Genomic DNA, 16,978 nt, shown 5'->3' on the forward strand with positions numbered 1-16,978 from the left:
TTATTTATGTTACATAAATTACATATAAAGTACATAATTTATATTACATTTAATTATTTTATATGTGATATAAATTAAATGTGTATATGTCTGTCTGTCCATCTATAAACAATTATATGTAACGCTATACTATATTATGTTTTATCTGACAGGAAGCAGTAGATGAGTACATGGAAGTTGACATGTAGAATCACCATTTCTGAGGCCGTTTCACTTGCTTGTGTCAAAGAGGAGCCTCTCGAATATGAGTCGAGTACCAGCATGACATCTGGACAAGAGCAGAACTCCTCACTGGATGAGAGTGTTTAATATGTTAAAGAAAGTGAGCTGGCCATTACTGAGGATGGCATCTCCACTGTCATTTTCGAGGTTAAAGGAAATTATGCCATAAAGTTCATCAACTGTCTAACTTGTGGCCAGAGATTCCGTATTAGACACACCTTAATGAAACATCGACGGACTAATCGCTCTAAAGAAAACTGAATCTGAAGTCAAATAACATTTTTATATTTGTTCTACTTGTGGGGAGAGGTTTCATTAAATGGGTATACTTTTGTGGCATCGAGCTACACACACTAAGGAGAATCCCGAAGGGAGGTTCGTGTGCCAACAGTGTACAAAGGGCTTCCCCATCACACTTTTTTTAAAGCTGACCAGAAAGTTTACGAGGATGCGGATTCGACCATGCCACTTATGTCCCAGACGTTTCAACTACAAAGTTGCTCTCGTTGCTTACATGAAACATCACTCGTCCAAACTCACGTGAATCTGCCCCATCTGTGAAAAGAGCTATCAGTTCAGAGGTTCCCTCATTCAGCATCTCAAATCATCTCATGCAGGAGAGAAACTTGTGTAAGAACTGCGCTAAGAGTTTCCTAAGAATAAGTGGCTATGTCAAACACATGGACAGACCCTGTTCTTCTGTGACATATGCAAAATTTACCTCTCACTGCGAGGCTACAAGACACACATGCTCAGCCATGAGCAGAAGAGACTTCCCGAGCTTTCTCTTCTAAAACTCCAATAATGTTCAGCTGCTATTAATATTTAGACATTGTAAAACATTTTATGTGCATATTCACAAAAACAAATCCTTTGTAATATGCATTTCTTAAAAAACAGTATTAAAATATCATGTATGATTTGACTGTTTCCCGCAACACTGCCAGCCATGCAAGTTCACCAAATATGAAGTCTTTGTTTGCCCTTTGGCTCACCCAGGTTCGCAAGTATTGTGTTATAAACACTAATGTGAATTCTATAAAAATGAAAACGGTGGGAAAAAAATAATAATTTTACATTCATCATAAAAGTGTTTTTGTAAAAAACTTTATTTTCTACATGTACAAAAGAAAGAACAGGATAGCAGCTTGCTATATGGACAGCAACGTTTCCAGCACTCTTCCAAGTCAAAGACAGGAAGAAAATACAACTGAGATGAAAAGAAAAATGTACAACATATTTAAACTTGCTCAGAAAAAAACCCCTGTATGAAATTAGAAGAATTAAAAAAAAATTAAAGGGTGAACACATCATGCCAACTTCCACAGAGCTATTAGCTAATATAGCATCTTGCCCATGCACATTTATAAAAATATGTCAAGGCTGCAAGTAGTCACTTAAAAAGTCACTACATATATCTCTGAGCATTTCTTTACTTTCCTACATACAAACAAACAGGTCAGCAGGTTTTAGGTGAGGCGATACAGCCGTAACATTTCAATCCCAGCTTATTTTTTATTTATTTTTTGTATTGTGTATTGCATTTCACCTGAGTTCTCTATTTGACATTCTGTGCCGTTTACATGTAGGCCTCCACTTCATTTTTGTGCTTTGGAACTTGTTCATGTTGTTTCGTAAAAAGAATGCTAAGCTAACACCAGCAGCTGTCATATAAACTTTTGGACTTGTCTTATGGATCTGCTAAAGGCGTTTCCCCTAGATCGCTGTTCAAAGATGACTGGAGAACAAGGTATGTTGGGATACGCCATAGTTATTATGGTTTGGTGGGACTTAAATATGCAATGTGCCATCAATGATGTAAAACAACAGGCCAGAACTGGATGCAGTTTGAATAGTAAGTGTCTACCTGACAGGAATGTATCCCATATACAACATCCCCATACAACTGGAGCTTTTCGCAACTGCGCACATTTTGGTGCAGGAATTTGTTGTCATCCTCTAAAATCCACAAATCCTCCCTGAATACATTAACATCTTAGCTTTTTATAATGAGTTTATATGTATGTTAATGTCCATACACTCAGATAATTTGCTCCTCAGTCCACAGATTCTTCATTGTTTTGCATTTAGAGGTTTAGGCATAATTGTACAGGCCAAAATGTTTTTATTGGCCCTTGTGGTAACCAGTGAAGGAAGATTTTGATTGTCCACCAGGGGTCCTCAGAGTCTACGCTTGGCTCTAAGGCCATGATGCGTGGTGGGCAGCAAGCAAGCCGAGATCAGGCTGTGCTCAAACCAGGCTAGAGGTCATGGGGTTGGAGGTGGAAGATGTTTGCTCATAAAGCAGTAGAGGTCAGTTTTTTCACTCCTCTGCGCTGAGCGAGAATAGAACAGCCCACGGGCTCCAGCATGGGAGGAACGTTCCTATTCAAGGCAGAGTATGTAGCAGCCATCGCCCCCTACAGGAAGAAAAATTTAACACAAACCTTGCTGAATTTAACTGTCCTGTGAAATGTAGAGGTTTCAGGATGCAAATAAGGAACGTACACATTAATAAAATATGTATGGTTTAGGTTTTATGGACAGGACCAAACCTTAACCAGATGGGGGGCGTCATGTCTGTTCAGCTGGTATTTGGGGAGCTGGTCTTTGTGAACGATCCAGGGGTGTTTCAACACCTGTGCAGCTGTTAGTCTCTGATGGGGGTCTACATGTAACATCTTAGACACCAAGTCCTGTAAAAGATAAGGTGTTTGAATGATTCTTTTTTTTGCTGTTGTCTGGTGGGCCTTTAAGGAGATGTTTTTTTGAAAAGTATAATTTACATATGCTCTTCTCAACTGGGTACCTTTGCCTCAAGCGAAACAGAGTTCCAGTATCCACCTGTGAGAGAAAACTTTCCACTGCCTATTCGAGCTAGAATCTCCTCTGGCGTGTCCTCTGGGCCATTAGCAAATGGAGTAAATCTGAGGAAAATCCCCATGTCAGTTGAATACAACAAACATGTTGAAAATATATAGCGCTAGGTTTACATACTTACCCAGTTAACATTGTGTACAGAAGGATGCCTAAACTCCAGATATCACAGGCAGCATCATAACCCTGTTTCTTCAGCACCTGGGGACCAAAAAGATTTTTTTCTGATTAATAAACTGACGATTATTTTACAAAAATACATGACTTGCAAAATTTACCTCTGGGGCCACAAAGTTGGCAGTATAACAGGGCGTCATCAGCAGTCCGTTTTCTGCTCTCAGCTGCTTGGAAAAGCCAAAGTCACAGATCCGGATTGACTCGGGATCCCCGGATTCATCAACGTAAAGGATGTTACTGGGCTTCAGATCCCTGTGAACCACCTGATATGGAGTAAAGGAAGATTAATTTAGTACCAAGGTGGCTCACAGACTGTATCCAAACCATCAATTATCTTTTTATTTAAAATTAAATACATTTTTTAATTTAACATTTAAATTATGTTATTACTGTTATCATATATATATATATATATATATATATATATATATATATATATACACATACACACACACACACACACATACATATATATATATATATACACACACACACACACAAATCATTTAAATATCATTCAAAATCATTGTTATATAGAGTATACTGTATGCACTACCATTACATTCCAAGAACACATTACATTGATAAAAAGTGACAGTACAGACATTTATAATGTTATAGGAGATAATTATTTAGAATAAATGCGGTTCACTTTAACTTTATATTCATCAAATAATCTTGAAAAGGAAAGTATCCCAATTTTCCAAAACAATATTGAGCAGCACAATGGTTTTCAACATTATTATTGATAAGAAATGTTTTCTTGAGCAGCAAATCAGCATATTTGAATGTTTTCCGAAGGATTATGTGACACTGAAGACTGGAGTAATGATGCTGAAAATTCAGCTTTGCATCTCAGGAATATATTACATTTTAAAACCGAAAACATTATAATAATATTTCACAATATTTACTGTATTTTTGATCAGATAGATGAAGCCTCGGTGAGCATATGAGACTTTTTTCAAAACGTCTCCAGAACTCTTGAATGGCAGGGTGTTTACTACAGGCTTTCGCATCTATTGCAGTTTGAATCTCCCTCTTGGCTTCTAATGTTGAGTTTATCTGCCCTAGAGCCATTATAAACCAGTATGCAGTAAGACCAGGAAGTCTCACAAAGCCTCATTTGTTTCCCAAGATCGCAATCTTAATGCACTTCAACTGGGTTTCATTCAGGAGTTTCATTCCCTCAGCTATTATCTCCATAAACATACTGATGTACTGTGGGGCACACATTTGACTTTGTTCTTTACTATAGTTTGAGCTCTAGGGAGGTTACATACCCCTTGAGCATGCAGGTACTCCACAGTCTTTGTGATGGTGTACAGCACAGCGCTGGCCTCTCGCTCGGAGAAGAACTTCTGTCTGAGGATCTTATCCAGCAGTTCCCCTCCCTTCAGCAGTTCTGTCACCAGATACACTGACCGGCCATCGTCGTACACCTGCATACAGTGACACAGTTATATTAGCTGATCATTGCTAATCAGTTTAAAGTAAACATCTCTTCTATTTTATAACAAACTGAAACACTTTTCATTAAATGCTATAGAAATCAATTCCGCAATACATGTTTATATTTGTTTACATCTGCAGAAAATGAATTTTGTGTTTGAAGACAATGCTATGTTCAAGGAACAATTTAAGCAGATGCATTTCTAATGCATGAAAACAATAACACTAATAAACTGCTAAATGAATATGAATGATGGATAACCTGCTCGGAGTAATTTGCAGGAAAGACAATAAGAGCAGAAACTCATTACACTATTCCCTCGTTCCGGAAATGTCAGAGCAAAACTGGTTTCAGGTAAAAACATAAATGCTTTTTGAAAAGAACAAGACATTGCCTTAATATAATTGTGTTCAGCCACTAAGACAAAGTTCAGAGTCTGCCACCACAGACTACTGCCCTTCATCCTTATGGATGAAAATAAAAAGACTGCATCCTTGTTTCTTAACACTCACGTCTTTCAAGGTGATTATGTTTGGATGCTGTCCATAGCGTAACAGAATTTCCACCTCATCTGTCGGATCCCGTTTAGCTTTATTGATTATCTAAACAAGAAAAATACATATCACAATGTCCAAGAAACTCACTGTAAGGCAGTATAAAATAGTCTTGGAAAAGGCCATAAATAGTTAAGGTTGAATGCTGCTGCTATGCAGTTGATACGAAGTTCAAGGCAGTTTAATTAGGGATATGCTGATATTAAAATTCTATCCAATATCTTAATAATTATTTAATTTATTTAGACAACATAGTCTAGAATTTTAAATAATTAATAATAAATAAAAAAAACAAACAATAAAACCTAGAACGAATCGTGAATTTAGGTATTATAATGTCCACTATAAAAAAGGATATTCATTAAGATATGTTAAATATTACAATTTAACTGTGTTCTTACATCAGTGAATTACTGTTTTTAATTATAAAAAAAGAAAAAAAATAATAATATAAAATATCACTTTAGAAATGTAAAAAATTACATTTAAATGAACATTTAAAGTTTAATTTGATATGTAATTTTTTAAAAATAATTTAAAACATTACTAATTTATTAACATTCATATTAACTTAACATATAAACATTACATCTTTCAAGCCTAAATGCACAAAAACTGGTTTTAGTTTTTTGTGTTTCTTATTTTTAATTTAAATGTACACATTAATAGCAAATATAGGAAATATCCAATAACATATATATATATATATATATATATATATATATATATATATATATATATATATATACACACTTTTTAAGGTTGATTTAGTGCCTCAATGAAAGCAGTCAGTGTGTTGGTTTAATATGACTCGCTTCGCACCTTCACTGCATACTCCATGCTTGTGCTTTTCTGTATGCAGCGTCTGCAGATGGAATATGAGCCAACTCCAATATCCTCCTTCACTTCATATGTGTCATTGAACTGAGACACGTTTCTGTGGAGCTGCTGCAGAACGAAAACAACCAGATGTAATGCTGACATAAAATCTGACTCATAGCTACAGCTTAAAAACAGTCATTACAGCATATACTATGTGGAAAGAGGCATTAATCTTGAGTGTTTGTATACCTGAACTAAAGAGCTCACACTTTTGCTCTGCAGGGGTTGAGACTCTTCTTCTGAGCTGATGGCCACAAAACTGAAACCTCTGAAGAGTTGGTTGGCATTGGCACTAGGGGGTACACCTGGAGAGTCTACCAGAAAACACACAGAGGTTGAAATCTAGTCATTAAATTCGCCATTAGATAATCCAACAGATTTCAAAAGGTCTAGCAGCATTTAATGAAATAGGTTTTTTGTGTATTTGTCTGAGAGGGGATTAAAGACGGATGGCAAACACAGTCTACTTGATCTAGGGTCAGACACAATCGTTTATAAGCTGACGTACCTTTGGGAGTTTTTGCTGTAAATTCTGGGTCAAAGTAGAATGTGTCGTCTGGTCTGCCAGAGGCTGGTTTGAAGGGCGGGTGAATCTCTCTTCTAAATAATTTCTTAGACAAACAAGACATGATAAAACATTAAAACCACCATACATTGGTAAAGTATAATTTTTCATTGTAAATGCATGTTCCCGAACGACTCACATTCCAGTCAATGGTAGAATAAAACGGGTGTCTCTTTATCTCTTCAACTCCATCTGGACCAGCACCTGCAGATGAGTTCAAATCAAATTAAAGCACAAAATATTTTTTTAAGAAGTCTCTTATGCTCACCAAAATTTATACATGTCTTTGATGTCACCTTTGATTAATTCAGTGCATCCTTGCAGAATAACTGTACAAAAAAAAAAAACCACCTTGAAAAAAAAAAACCTTTGAAAGGTAGAGTATGTGAGTGGGCTTACCTAATCTATTGGAAGGGTTTCGTTTGAAAAGGCTCCTGAGGAGACTCTGAGCTTCTGAACTCAGAAAGTGAGGCATTCCAAGCTTTGCCCTACAAAAACAGGTCAAGAGTCAAGCCAGAGTTCTGATAATCAGCAAATGAAAAATCTTCCCTTTAGTATTAAAGGGTTAGTTCACCCAAAAATTATGTCATTAACGACTCACCCTCATGTTGTTCCAGACCTCCGTTCATCTTCAGAACACTATTTAAGATATTTTAGATTTAGTCAGAGAGCATTCTGTCCCTGACGTTCTGGGCTTCAGATCCCTGTTCAGATCTGACGTTCACAACGCTGCTGATGTGTTTTCTGGTGCGCCCAATAACAAAGATAACATGTCAGCAGCGTCACTGCAGTGCTGTGAACGTGCTCACAACAGACCCGGAAGAGAAGACAATGCTGAATAAAGTCATATTTTTTGTTATTTTTGGACCAAAATGTATTTTCGATGCTCCAACAAATTCTAACTGACCCTCTGATGTCACATGGACTACTTTGAAGACGTTTTTATTACCTTTCTGGACATGGACAATAGACCGTACATAGATTTTCAATGGAGGGACAGAAAGCTCTCGGACTAAATCTAAAATATCTTAAACTGTTTTCTGAAGATGAACGGAGAGGTCTTACTGGTTTGGAACGACATGAGGGTGAGTCATAAATGACATAATTTTCATTTTTGGATAATGAAACTAACTAACCCTTTAATGTACATGTTGGCCTGAATGTCACTGAATGGGCAGTTTGTTGGACCAGAATGAGCTGTAATGTGACTTTGTGGTGATAAATTCAAATTATGGTACAAAATCTGTCTACACAAGCCTAGAGGTCAGATAACATAAAACAGAGGACAAAGACAAACTCGGTCACTGTCATTTGCACCGATGTCACTTCCATAGCTAATACTTTGTGTATTCATATCAGTGGCAGTTGTCGGTTCTTATCAGTCCTCTACAGAAGCCTCAAATGAACACTGTAATTGACAGTAACCCTCATCTTGCCCTCTCTCTAAAAGTCTGCAATCATTCATCTAAAACCACATTACTACAGTTCCCATAGCCATCAAATTGTACGCAGATCTTTGATTATATTACCCGCCACGGCAGTGCTAGTGTGGCACGCCTGAGCGCTATTCACTCCTCAGCAGGCCGCATTATGACGTGATGTGTGTTTTGTGTGGTTCCGTGTTTACTGATGGTTAAGTGCTTAGTCTTCAAGGTAAATAGCACTGTCAACTGAACCAAGGGCTTATCCTCATCGGTACAGCACTTATAATCCAGATGTTGCATAGGCCAATTCCGCTGGCTCTTCCCACTAAGAGTGGATGACTGTGTTGAGATTATAGTGTGAGGTGAGTCTCCGCCGGAGTAGAGGAAGGAGGAGGCCATCGCACTCACTTTAGAATCATAGTCATGGTGTCCTTGCGGTCCTTGCCTTGGAATGGCAGTGTTCCAGTCAGCATTTCAAACTGAGGATAGAGAACAAAACAAGTTGTTTCTCTGAAGTTTGATTTTATATGAATAAAAGTGCACTCAAAAATGTTTTGTTTATGTTTAACTGCCTGATGTTGCACTGACTGATGGTTGAAAGTGCTGGAATAATATTCCAGATTGTTCTGTCCCAGTTTAGATAGTGTTCAAGATTTTTTTTTTATTATAATTCTATATGAATTATTATTCAATAATTAATTTGTATATCTCCTAAATGTTTACATTTATTTATAATATCAACTTATTAATAAAAAAAAATTATAACAAAATAAAATTCACAAAGTAGATTAAATAAAAAAAATTAATGAGAAAACAAATTACAGAGAACACAAAATATACAGAATGCCAGAATAAACAAGAATAGAGACAGGAAGTGGGTGCTCCCTCACCATGAGTACACCGTAAGACCACCAGTCAGCGCTGTAAGTGTGTCCTCTTCTGTTCACCACCTCCGGAGCCATATACTCTACCGTCCCGCAGAAAGAGTATGCTTTATTTTCGTGATCGATCGACTCCTTACTGAGTCCAAAATCTGAAGACAAACACACTTTCAGCATTGCAACATCAGTGTTGTTACTCTTAACTACAACCACAGCTACTCAAAACTTAATAAAGTTTAAATTTGTCTTGATTTAAATTAAACAGATTAGAAATACTGCTTTGGCAACTAATGATTACGTTTAAGTTAAAGAACTAAAAGTACTAAAATAAAAAACAAAAACAAAAATAAAAAAGCTAAATAGAAATATTAAAAAAATGACAAAAGTAAAACAAAAATTCCTAAAACCAAGATTTTAATGAAAACTTAAAAATCTAAAAATAATAATAAATAATAGCACAAAACCTTATTTCCCACACATTAGCTCTGTGCAGTTCACCTTTCCATATAGCATGAGTGTGGTTTAGATGGTCATAACTCTCTACAGAAGGAAGGTTAAAGCATCTGTCTGCCCTCCCTTCAGGCTGCAGTCAAATGGTATCAACAGAAAGCCCTAAATGCTCAAGGTGGCCCCATGCTGATGCAGCCAATCCAGCAATCTGAAATTACCTACCTGTCAGCTTTATGTGGCCGTCCTCATCCAAGAGAATGCTGAAATTACACAGATTCACAGCATTAAAAAGCCATTTAACAGAGCATGAACACCCTCACACAAAAGGGTCTGCTGCCATTCCCACCCAGAGCCATAGGACATATCTCTGTGTCACAGCTACAAGACTACCATTATTTTTATAGCCCTATTCCCTGCAGACATAAATGTGATTTATGGACGACCTTACAGACAACAGTGAGGAAGGATAAAAAATAAAAAGAGAACAAGTGAGTGTGCTTAGTGATAAACAGCAAAAAATAAAAGCACAAAGGGAAGTATGAAAAGAAAAAATTACATTGTTCAAAAGATTTTTTTTAAACTGTTATAATGATTTAAAGTCTGTCATGTTCACCAAGTCTTCATTTATTTGAACAAAATGAGTAGTAGTATAACAGTAACACTGTGAAATACTATTACAATTTAAAATAACTGTTTTTTTTATATATATTTTAAATTGTTATTTATTCCTGTGATGCAAAGCTGAATTTTCAGCATCATTACTCCTACTTTTTGCTGAATAGAAAGGTCAGAAGAATAGAATTTATTTTAAATAGAAATCTTTTGTAACATTATTAATGTCTATACTGTCACTTTTGTTTAATTTAATACATCATTGCTGAAAAAGAGTATTAATTTCTTTAAAAATAAAATAAATAAATAACTCAGAAGCCCGCCTTCCCCTCTAAATTAAGCACAGTAAAAGTCTAAGGAATTAATAAATAATAATTTAATTTTCAATTAATTTCTCTATTATTGCCCTTTTGGGAATTTGATGGTCTCTTTGTTTTAAATAACACAGGTTAGAAATAAAATATAAAATAAAGTATGACAAATCAATAAGAAGCATAATGACAATTTTCATCGATTTGCCTGAACCATCCTTTTAAGTTCTAGTCTAAACTGGGTTTATTTGAGGACATTCAGTACTTCTCTGGTTTCAGATCTCTGTAGATGATGCCTAGTCCATGCAGATGGTCAAGAGCTAAAGCCAGTTCGGCAAGATAAAACTTCACATCCTCCTCTGTGAACATCACCTGAGGAAAGAGAGCACATGCTTTACATATCAATCAGACAGTCTCATCCTCTCTAAGTGGATAGTCCTGGTGAGAATAAGCTGCAAAATTGCAAGGAGCTGGTGGCTAAATGAGACTCTTCTTTGTCAGTTGTTTTGGATAAAAGCATCTGCTAAATGTTTTCATGTAAATGAAATGCTTGGGGTAACCATTCGCTATTTACCTCTTTTGACAGTCGAGTAAAGAGATCACCTCCTCTTAAAAAGTCCAGAATCAGATAGAGCTTTCCTTCAGTCTGGAATGCTGCAAGAAGTACACAAGAAGAGTGTGAGATAGAAAGAATGGCTTCATTGGTTAACAGAACATTGGAACAATAGCTGTTCTTTATTCTGATTGGCCGATGACCAGCACTTACCATAGTGTAGTTTAACAATAAACGGATGATTAACCTCCACCAGGATGTCCCGCTCCATCTTAGTCCTGACCCGATCCCGTACTGAAAACACACGCATGAATAACACTTCTGTTTACTTCAATTAAGTACACTAACAATGCTTCTCTGCCCTCTAACAACGTTCCCCTCTGCCCAGAAATCTGGCAAAGCAAAATTACGCAGATGGCACCGGATGACTAATTAAATAAAGTAGGGATAAAAATGCAGTGCAAGAGAGACAAGAGCAGCTAAGAGCTGCAGGGGGAGGAGAGTTATTTTCCTTCTGTGGATGTAGATGTGTTTATCATCTGGAAGGGCTGTTTTTCATAGTTGTACCATTCCATGAATATCAATTACATTCTTAAACAGCTACGACTGGGAATTAACCAACCAAAACACTGGAACAAACAGAACCTAAACCGGTTACTGTGGAAGTAAATGCTTAGGAAGTTTTTGGAGTCATCTGGAGGCCCACGTGTTAATGAGACTTTTGAACTGTCTGTAATCTTTAGGCTTGCACACCTGCAAGACTTCCTGTCAGGGGGAAAAACAATTCATTTGCACTTTCAGCTACACGACTAAAGCCTAATGTCAAGCCTTCTTCCTGCTTAACTGTATTTGTCTCAAGGACAATTCATACAATTCATAGATGATATATGACCTATATCAATATTTGACTATTCAAAAAACATTGGCAGTGTTCAATAATAGTTATAGAAGTTAGTGTTTTCAACTGAATTTGCCCTTTAAGTCGATTTCATATCATACTAGCAGACTTGTCAATAGATGATAAACAATCACAGTGAAGTTTTATTAAATATTATGTAAAATAAGTGGTAATTGAATTTCAGCAATTTTTGTACATCTCATTTGTTATATTTATTATTTAAAAAAGAGTGAATAAATTATACATTCATATATATCTATTAAATATTCACATACATTTTTCATTAAGTTTAAAAATGATTTACACGCATGCAAATTAGTGAAAATATATATATTAATACCTTTCAGAGTGGCTTTTTTCAGCACTTTCATTGCATACAGCTGTCCTGCATCCGGGCCTGTCGTCTTCTTCACCAAAAACACCTGCAACACATAAACAAAATCAAGGCTTCATCAAAACTACATTAAAAAATGGGATCTGTTTCACTCATCAGTTCTTCTTGAAAACACAGTTAGTTCTGTGCTGTGCAGTGACACTGTAACTATAGTGACTGTGACTAACTCCATGTGTAATTCACTGAGATTATTGTTAAAGTATGAATGTAATGAATGTCTTTTTTCACCTACGCATGGCTCAGGCTCAGTGCCTCTCAAAGCACAATGCAAACACACACACACACACACACACACACACACCAAATACTAAAAATATATTTGTATAGGTGGGTGGTATGACCAAAATCTTATATCACTGTGTGAGTAATTTTAAATCACAATAACAATATGTACACAAACAGTTATTTGGCAGTTAATATCACATAATATGCATCAGTCTAATAGCTCAATTACTTAAAAAATTAAACAGACTGCACCACATGAAAACTGAATTAACATTAGTTAATGCATTAACTAACATGAAGTAACAATGACAATGAGCAATACATTTTTACAGCATTTATTAACCTTTGTTAATGTTCATAAATAAAAAATGTTCATGTTCAAGTTAATTCACAGTGAATTAATGTTACAATTTTTAGATACAACTTTTGATCTTAAAAAAAGATCTGCTACTAAAAGTTGAAATTCAAATGAACTAAGATCAATAAATGCTATAAGAGTATTGTTTATTGTTACTCCATGCTAACTAATGTAGTTAACTAATGTTAACAAATGAAAACTTACTCTAAAGTGAAAATTATGTTGAAAAAGTTATTATGGATTAAACTAAAATATAAATATAATATTTATTACATTTATAGATCTGGCTTAAAATAAAATACCATATGTACCACAAGTAACAAGGAGGTCCCTGTCAGTATTATTTATATTCTATAATATTATTCATATTTTGAATTAGCTTTTCTTTTCATATTCTCAGTTTCGATTAAAATTTGTATTAATTTTGTTATGCGTTTTTTAAATTTTCATTAAGTATTAGTGTTTTAATATTTCTGTATTTCAACAAACATTTATTTCAGTTAGTTGCTAAATGTTTTAAGTTAAAGTTTTGCATCTAAGTTTTTTATAGTTTTTGTTTGCAACAACAACACTGGTCCCTGCTCTGTCTCTCTATGCACCAGTGGGGTCCTTGTACTAAAAAAGATTAAAGACCCTTGGTATAAACAGTATAACAGAAGCTCCACTTATTTATATATTTCTACCACCATATATTGTATAGCCTATATAAAGTCATGCTTCACAGCACTAATTAATGTGACGTACCTTTCCGAAGGAGCCCTGTCCAAGCACCTTCCTGAGCTCAAACTGCTGCGGGTCGGCCTTCTCTGAGCCCTCTTTAACAAGATGTGTGATGCTGATCTCTTTAACAGACACTTCTTCCTGGAGAGAAGACGACAGCAAGCCAAAGAGAGAATTACAGCAGCGAGAAACGTAAATTCTTTGACAGACGGTACAAACAAAAATTCTTACAAGTAAACCAGGAAAAAGTGATCACCAGTCAGAGAGAAAAAACTTTTACTGAGTTCATCCGAACTCAATAATAAATCAATAAGCGGGAATTTCTGCGAAGTGGTCTCAAACGCATCACTCTCACCCACGCCACGCACATCACAGCAGTACGAAGTTGTGTCCCACGTGTTCTCGGGCCCGACCTGGGGCTCGTCACCCTGCTCCATGACTGAGGGAGGAGGGGGTTGAGGCCCAGCAATCCCCCTGCAGCGTGTGTCTGCTGCTGGGCTTCTGATGCACAGAGAGAGCAAGCTAACACTCAGTAGAAAGCTCATGTAACGGACAGCTTCCCACACGGTTGCCATGACACCACCCCCAATCCTCCTGTTCCATCACAGTAGCGGTGGGCGTGGAGAAGGGTGACTAAAGACACAACGTTCAAGCTCTTCTTTCCTCACTATCTTCCTCCCACTCTCTCTTTCTCTCTTTCCATCCATTTCTCTTTGTCTCCCCCTCTAATTCATCAGCTTTCCATGTCCACATGGTGAGATGATGTCATCCTACGTTGGCGTATCAGCAAAGTGTCTCTCATGCAAGTGATGAAAGTTTATGGGCACAGACGGTCCTCCATCGCTCAATATACTGAGACCCAAACAATAACAAAACCATGATGCATTAAGAAGCAGTAGCTGGTCAGACAACGTTCAACTGAAATGAAACCAGGGTACTGTGGGTGGTTGCCAGGGTGTTGCTACAGCATGAGGTTGCTAAGATGTTTTGGGTGGTTGCTAAGGTATACTGGGTGGTTGTGATGAGTGGGGCGGGGCAGAAAGCCGTGGGAACAGGTCGAGGCCAGTGGAGAAATTGGAAACGAGCGACAACTGCTCCACTCACCGGTATTGAGTCCCACGGAGGAGATCCGGAAGGATAAAGGAGGGGTTACAACAGTGAAGGACGAGAGAGGACCAGGCCTGGGTTTTATTTTGTGGTTTGGTTTTGTGTTTATTTTATCATTAAAGTTTTATTTGAATGTTCGCCGGTTCCCTCCTCCTTCTTCCCATGACTACAAACGTTTTTATAGTGTTCATCTTATAGTGTTCATTTTATAGTGTTCATCTTATAGTGTTCAAAGCCGCTTAATTTTTTTCTTTAAGGCTGGTCATAACTTTCGTTTTGACCAAGGGCATGAGTCTACTTCATATGTACACTTCAGGTAGCTCCATAGATCCCAATGCAACATGATTGTGCAATCATCACAGGTCACTTTAATTTACCCCCGCCTCAAACAACTCTATGATATATTAAAAAAAAATGTTATATTTAAAACAGTGAATGCATCCCCACGCACATATAGAATGGTGCATTAAGCAAAGTTGTAAGGGGAATTATTCCTTCAATTTGGAGAGTGACAACTGAATCATAATCAAGATCAAATCCTGATAACATAATGAGTCATTTGACTAAACCGCCAAAAAATCAGGACAAAAGTAACATTTATTGTTGCTCACTGCATTCTGTTCTCAATACCATTTTGGAAAAAAGGCGATAAACACTGTGCAGCATGTTTGTATTCTATTCTGAACACACCCAGAGAATTTCCACAATCCTCTGTGTAAAGCTCACAAGACTTGTGTAATGTCCCCCTTCACAAATATCTGGGAATTCCCTCTTCCTCCCATCTCCGGTGTTTTCTCTAAAGTCAGTAGAACCATAAATACCTCAGAGTCCCATGGAGAGCGATATGGAAGTGAGGACAGTGAATCCTCCATCCTATTCCAGACCAATCTGGCATCGTGTCAGCCTAGGCTCCCTCGGAGCAGCCAGCATCCTGCCATGAGGTGCTGGATCTACAGTACGTCCAGCCCAGACAGTGTTTCTAACATTTTTGTCGCTTCCTGAAGCCCCGCGGGCAAGTCTAGGGTATGAAGGTGTATCCGTCTTAGTCTAGTCCAGTTTCTAGCATAAAACCAAATGAACTCCACTTCAGATTCCTAGGCTTTTTAAGTTCTTGCTAAAAAAAAACATAGGAAAGGGTCTGCAAGAACTTTCATTCAGAAGCATTCAGAAGTCTACAAAGCTTCAATGCAAGCTCGGTTTTCCAGAGATATGAAAGAGAAATCATTGCACCAATCGATGGAGGGAAAAAAACACAAAGGGAGGGAGGCATGATGAATCCGCTGTTCACCTGCATCACACTAAACACATACAAGCATCCAAGCAGCAGCACTTCGCCGCCTCTCTCCTCGGCTCTCGCTGAGCATAATTCACAGCTCATCTCAATGTAGCCAAGAATGGAAACTGATACTTCAGAATGAGAATGAATCGCTAACGCTTAAGGGTCCAAATGGAAGTCGACAAAAATACATGATGAGCTATTTATTTGAATCTTATAAACTTCAACTACAAATCACAGCCATGTGTACTACAAAGATCGAATGAGTATGATAAAGACTTTAGGCCTGATTCCAGCATGCTTGTTTGTGAATGATTGTGTCTGATTCCTGTCTGATGGAGAGCTGTTCTCCAGTGTGTGTGTGTGTGTGTGTGTGTATTTGTGGACTGTGGTTGAAGTGTTGTGTGGTGGTATTGTAGAGATTGTGATTCAGAGTACAGATGGGGACAATACAGGATGTGCATGTACCATGTAATCACTGACTTAAAGAGCACCTTTATCACATGTACAAACAAAGATGTATCTCATTGATCTAAAAAAAGAAAAAAAGAAAAATCACATCTACTAAACACCATCATATTTAAAAGGTTTTGTACCTGCATACATATATAAAATAAGTATGTATTTTAAAAACATAAATTAGATTTCAAAACTATATATACATATTGAAACTTAATTATCACATTTAACTTTGTATTCTTTTCTTTTTGTAGATGCCTACAAAATTAAGTTAAGTGAAAAAAACACCTACAAACTCACATTAATACATTTTAATAAACTTACAAGTAATAATATATAATTTAATATATAATAATATAGTATGTTTTCCATAACCTGTAAGTGAGTGTCTAATAAATGCCTTCCAGAGGTACACGTCAGCTTTGGAGCCATGCGTAAACCTGATCACTGTCCAGAGTACAGTACTCACCGTTCTGCAGGGGAATCTTTCCGGCCGTCTCTGAAACAGCCTCCGTAGAGCCTTCAGTCTACATTGCAGCATACAGATCACTGGCTCACCGAAAACAAGCATCCAGGACTT

The 16,978-nt window shown here is 36.9% G+C and overlaps 1 protein-coding gene across 5 annotated transcripts in view; it reads right to left on the reverse strand.

Moving 5' to 3' along the window:
- Positions 1–1,313: 1,313 nt before the first annotated feature.
- The window catches only part of LOC132124040 (ribosomal protein S6 kinase alpha-3-like), a 32,154-nt gene continuing 16,489 nt past the window's right edge, over positions 1,314–16,978 (reverse strand). For 3 of the 5 annotated variants that reach the window (XM_059534787.1, XM_059534788.1, XM_059534789.1), the window contains 20 exons: positions 13,581–13,697; positions 12,200–12,281; positions 11,175–11,255; positions 10,983–11,062; positions 10,674–10,780; positions 9,708–9,745; positions 9,045–9,187; positions 8,563–8,633; positions 7,130–7,218; positions 6,870–6,934; positions 6,674–6,776; positions 6,355–6,479; positions 6,106–6,231; positions 5,242–5,331; positions 4,560–4,718; positions 3,378–3,539; positions 3,224–3,300; positions 3,032–3,149; positions 2,778–2,918; positions 1,314–2,642 (listed from right to left, as the gene is read on the reverse strand). In XM_059534787.1, coding sequence (XP_059390770.1) covers positions 2,520–2,642; positions 2,778–2,918; positions 3,032–3,149; positions 3,224–3,300; positions 3,378–3,539; positions 4,560–4,718; positions 5,242–5,331; positions 6,106–6,231; positions 6,355–6,479; positions 6,674–6,776; positions 6,870–6,934; positions 7,130–7,218; positions 8,563–8,633; positions 9,045–9,187; positions 9,708–9,745; positions 10,674–10,780; positions 10,983–11,062; positions 11,175–11,255; positions 12,200–12,281; positions 13,581–13,697 — 2,097 coding nt within the window. In that variant the 3' untranslated portion in view covers positions 1,314–2,519. Of the gene's footprint in view, positions 2,643–2,777; positions 2,919–3,031; positions 3,150–3,223; positions 3,301–3,377; positions 3,540–4,559; positions 4,719–5,241; positions 5,332–6,105; positions 6,232–6,354; positions 6,480–6,673; positions 6,777–6,869; positions 6,935–7,129; positions 7,219–8,562; positions 8,634–9,044; positions 9,188–9,707; positions 9,746–10,673; positions 10,781–10,982; positions 11,063–11,174; positions 11,256–12,199; positions 12,282–13,580; positions 13,698–13,911; positions 14,058–16,978 lie in introns of all 5 variants that reach the window. The other 2 variants (XM_059534785.1, XM_059534786.1) reach the window with 2 other exon arrangements.

This window comes from Carassius carassius, chromosome 42, assembly GCF_963082965.1.
Source record: "Carassius carassius chromosome 42, fCarCar2.1, whole genome shotgun sequence".
NCBI classification, from domain to species: domain Eukaryota; kingdom Metazoa; phylum Chordata; class Actinopteri; order Cypriniformes; family Cyprinidae; genus Carassius; species Carassius carassius.